The 5,343-nt window shown below is 37.7% G+C and overlaps 1 protein-coding gene across 1 annotated transcript in view; it reads left to right on the top strand.

The window, feature by feature from the left end:
• The window catches only part of LOC311117020 (homeobox protein engrailed-1-B-like), a gene marked incomplete at both ends in the record, with an annotated part of 3,674 nt that extends 103 nt beyond the window's left edge, over positions 1–3,571 (top strand). The window contains 2 exons of the mRNA XM_084192020.1: positions 1–399; positions 3,252–3,571. The exon at positions 1–399 is cut by the window's left edge and continues 103 nt beyond it. Coding sequence (XP_084048146.1) covers positions 1–399; positions 3,252–3,571 — 719 coding nt within the window. The remainder of the gene's footprint in view (positions 400–3,251) is intronic.
• Between the last annotated feature and the right edge of the window lie 1,772 nt (positions 3,572–5,343).

The raw sequence follows: 5,343 nt of genomic DNA, 5'->3' as shown, positions 1-5,343 counted from the left end.
CACAGCAAGTACACAGAACCACAAACTTTTTTATTGACAATATTCTGCGGCCAGACTTCGGCTGCAAGAAGGAGCTTGGGAGTCGGGAGCGGGCGCAGACCTCGGGCAGAGAAAACGTCAACCCCTTGGTAATCAGGCCATCTCACGCGAGTAGCCTTTGCCAGGATTCCAACTGCAGTAGTGACAGTACTTCTTCGTCGTCGTCCTCGCCGTCTTCGAAACAGAGCTCGACAAAACAAGGTGAAGGGAATGGGACTACCACGACGAGATATGGAGACACCGCGTCTATAGTGGTTGTGAATGCCAGTAATGGAGGATCTCCACCCGCTAAAGAATCTACGCCGATGTTATGGCCTGCGTGGGTTTACTGCACGAGATATTCGGATCGACCATCATCTGGTATGGCGCTAGTTTCTGAATAATTTTACCCCTGCACGTCTGAAATGTGAAAGTCTGTTATTTTGGTTATGTTAGGAGTAGGCCTAGCCTATAGACCAATTTGAACATCGTAAACATCTCTCTCTCTCTCTCTCTCTCTCTCTCTCTCTCTCTCTCTCTCTCTCTCTCTCTCTCTCTCTCTCTCTCTCTCTCTCTCTCTCCCTCTCCCTCTCCCTCTCTCTTTCTCTCTCTTTCTCTCTCGCTTCGCTCCATCTTATAAATTAATTCAATTCGTGAGCGTTACGCACGATAGGCTAAATGAAGAAACATACCTTGCAAAAGCTAATAATAACAGTTGCCAAAACAACAAATAAGGATAGGCCTGGATTATCATAGTAGGCTAGACTAGACATATGCCTATAGTACTTGCCATAATATCTCTAACAATAACACACACAAACACACACACACAATTGCCACTATGTTTTGGTAAGAGCATTTCAAACAAAACGATTAATAAGACCTGGTAGAACATGTTAAGAAGAACAACTGGGCAGCAATCTGATTCTCCTCCCTAATTTGTATTATTCTCCTCAAAACAAAACAATGCCGAAAACTGGTCCGCCATGTTATCATATTGTTTATGTAAAACTCATTGAAAAGTTTTGCATGGACAAGACAAACTTGAAAGGAGTGGACACCGAAACGTCCACTTTAACTGACCTCGTTTTGTTTTACTATCTTGTTTTACTTCACACCATATGCCTATACTGACTGTTAACTATTAGGCAAGCCTTCGATGAAGGCCGTCTCCAAATCGGACAAATTGCTAAATATGTACGAGAAAAAAAAAGGATAGATTAATCAAATAGTTTAGTCTATATTATCTACATAATCCAACCATCATGTCGTTCGATTAGGCTACAATAGCTGATTTATTTTCACCTGACGAACATATTGATGGGCCTATGGTGTAAATCAGGGGTTTGTATAGACTGCCTTGTCAATATGATTGGGGGTTTATTTTCCACAATCGTTATGAACTTGACATGGGATTCAGAATTCAGAAAATATGTATTGATTGACTAAAGTGATTGATTGACTGATTAAGCTATAAGATTTAGGCCTAGGCTATATAACTTGAACAAAACACTAGGTCTATTGGTTTCGATATCTTTCGGGATTGATATCTGGTAAAACAATGTAGGCCTACGAAAATGGAATTAACCGACAGACAATATAATTGTTTTAGCTAATCAAATAGCCTAGGTTATATTTTCGGCAAGTAGGCCCTAGCCTAGCCTGTGTATGTGCTTGCTATTGTAGGCCTACTACTGTTATTGTATTCAGAAAAGTAGCCTATATCTGCAGGTAAACGTGACCTCTGTCGTTACATGTTAAGCTATTTTGGCCCATGTTGTTCCAAATTACAAAATAAAGATGACGTAGGCCTACAGTCCATAACGCAGATTAAAATGTCCAATCAAAGTATAAGGCTATATAGGCTAGGTTTATGCGCAATATCTCGTGTTTATGATAGCAGGAGAAGCCTATAGTTGAGTTTCACACAATACAGTATCAAACTGTGATTTAAACCGTATTCTACAATCAACTGACTGAATTGGGATCCGCAGCTTTTTTTTTTTTGCAATATACGGCCTAATTGTGGTTTTTATCCTATAGAAAATCGTTTTTTTCTGAAATGACAGCCTACATTTTGTTGTGTTGTCTGCGTTTTAGGAGAAGTCAATAGAATGGATGAATAGTAGGCCTATATTAGCTATGCGCTAGGCCTATATAGCTGTTTGGTAACAAGTTTTCAGAAAGTGTGTAATAAAAAGAGAAATAATTAGGCAATAGGTTGATATAATTGAAGGACTAGTATATTCGTATTAATAATAACTTCAATTGAGTATACAATTATCTTCTTTATCGCAATATTAGCACAGTGTAAATGCTACATTATGAACCTCTCAGATGTAATTCTGTGTAAGTTACATGGCTGTCGATAGAATAGCCAATTATCTCAATACCAACTTGCAAAACAGTAGCCTTACGTTGCAGTGCAATGGCGTTTTTGATAGACCTATTGCAATGTAGGCCTAAGCATAGCCTAGTGAAATAGTAAGTAACCAAATATGTTGCCGTATTTTGTTTACTTTTACATTCATGGCACCGAGTTTTTATTACACGAATTGATGGAATAAGCTCGTTAACTGACGGAGAAATAGTGGCTGAGCTGAGGCATAGGCCTACTATTGCTAAGGATGACTTACGCCATACTGTGTGTTCTCGTGCTTGCGCCGGTCTGCAGGTTTACAGAAGAAAAGGCATGCAAGTCAACAATAGTCTATTAGTGAGTATAGGCATATAGTTTGATATGATATTGATGTTATTGATATTACCCTACCTGTCTTAGGAAACGATGAAATTCGTAGACCACATATAGCCTAGGCCTAAACATATGCGTAAAATAGGCACGCAATCGAGGATAACCGTCTTTCACACCACTAGGCCTACATTTAATTGTTTTGACGTTTCTTATATGTTTTTGGTTCTGTATTATGTCATTGGAAGATATTTGTTACTGCATTTCTTAGATGATGAATATTCAAATGATTAAATTAGGTCAATACAACTGTTTATCATTTAGCCTTTTTGAAATGGGTGGGGGCACACACACTTTTTTGCACCTTGCGCCTGGGGTAAAATGCTCGCAATGACTGCAAACACACAGCAAACACACATTTAGGCATGAACAATATTTATTACATTGCATTACTCCATTGTTTTAGTAATGTGTAAATGAATGTTTGTTGGGCCTAGGACTAACTGATATTTACGTGTTCGTTTCACTGTTGTTTCTACATCAGGCCCAAGGACACGGAAATTGAAAAAGAAGAAAAATGAGAAAGAAGACAAGCGACCCAGAACCGCGTTTACGGCTGAACAGCTGCAGAGACTTAAGTCCGAGTTTCAGGCCAATCGCTACATAACAGAACAACGGAGACAGTCACTGGCCACAGAACTGAATCTCAATGAATCCCAAATAAAAATTTGGTTTCAGAATAAGAGGGCAAAAATCAAAAAAGGGAATGGCTACAAGAACGGCCTGGCTCTCCAACTCATGGCCCAAGGACTGTACAACCATTCCACAACGACGGTCCAAGAGGAGAAGGATGATAGCGAGTAATTTCCCCCCTCGTGCAGGGCAAAATAGACGCTGAACTGAAGCAGAGTGCTTGAACTCTTTTGTGAACTGAAAACGAAAGAGGTAAATACGATTTGACTGGGACAGATGCTATTTAAAACCGATTTCTGTTTATGATACAGTATATGGACATAATTATATAAAATACGAACATTATTAAAGTTTATATATAGCCAAAACAATATGACGTTGTATATATTTAATTCCAGGTAAGGTTATGTCTGTATCAATCCCTACTTGCTGGAGATTTAAACTTTTCTTTTACTTATGATGTTGTTGGCCATTGTTTTAGTATAAGTGTCTGGCTCATAGATTTTTTTGTGATTTCTGTCGCCCCTCTCCCTAATCTCTCACTATTCTACAGACTGCGTTTCTGAACCGACGCGCCAAGCCAAAGATTTTAATATGTTCTGAGAATATGTAGTCTGAAATAAATAAAAAATGTAGAATGTGCTACAGCTTCATTCGTCATTGAAATACAATACATAAAAGCGTAGTTTATGAACCGAGTAAAACTATTAGCTTTCAAGGCCCAGGACTAACACTATGTCGTTTAAATAAAGCCAGAAGAGACAATAACCTAATATGGGACATTTTGTTGAGCTTTCGGGAAAAATATAAGACTTCAGTGACACAATTATTTCCTGTGATGCAAAACAAACCTACTTTTTTTTTTAGTTTGTTCTGATATCTAAGACATATTCTTCATCAACGAACCAGTGATAGACTTCGCTTAGCTTTTTAATGAGTTAATTCAGATAATGTTGACATGCATATATTTCCCACGAGCTATGTCATTTGCTATACAAACATTGCTTGTTAATAGGACAGAGGGTCCAGGCCTGCGTCTCTGTGTGTAGCCTAGCCTACCTTATAGTCTACACACTCACGGAAACCATGCAACCTATAGGCAGGCCTATATCGTCAAGGTCACAGTGCACGCATGGAAGTTATTTTTTATTATTCGTTTATTGGGGGGAAGACACCTGCTTATTATCATTATTACTAATATTAGTGATACTAGTAGTAGTAGTTGTAGTAGTATTACGATCAGTAGGCCTATTATTATTGTTCTGTCTTCAATAATATTCTATTACTATGAGTACAAGCCTTATCTCGGCCTTTATCATTGGAATATACTGTATGTCTACTAGGCCTGCTTTTAGGCCAATAGTATAAGACATCTTGATGAAATTTGTATATGGCAGTGGTGGAAAAAGTACCCAATTGTCATACTTGCGTAAAAGTAAAGATGCCTTAATACAAAATGACTCAAGTAAAAGTGAAATTCACCCAGAAAAATACTAATTGAGTAAAAGTCTAAAAGTATTTGGTTTTAAATATACTTAAGTATCAAAAGTAAAAATATTTTCAAATTGTTTATAATAAGCAAATCAGACGGTACAATTGTATTTTTACTTCTTATTTACGGATAGCCAGGGGCACACTCCAACACGCAGACATAAATTACAAATGAAGCATTTGTGTTTAGTGAGTCCTCCAGATCAGAGGCAGTAGAGATGACCAGGGATGTTCTCTTGATAAGTGAGTGAATTGGACAATTTTCCTGTCCTGCTAAGCATTGAAAATGTAACGAGTGCTTTTGGGTGTCAATGAAATTGTATGGAGTAAAAAGTACATTATTTTCTTTAGGAATGTAGTGAGGTAAAAGTAAAAGTAGTCAAAAATATAAATAGTAAAGTACAGATACCTAAAAAAAAACTACTAAAGTAGTACTTTAAAGTATTTTTACT

This window comes from Coregonus lavaretus, assembly GCF_964263955.1.
Source record: "Coregonus lavaretus genome assembly, contig: HAP1_SCAFFOLD_941, whole genome shotgun sequence".
NCBI lineage: Eukaryota > Metazoa > Chordata > Actinopteri > Salmoniformes > Salmonidae > Coregonus > Coregonus lavaretus.
The sequence above is the reverse complement of the archived record's forward strand: the minus strand, read 5'-3'. Positions and strand labels throughout refer to the sequence as shown.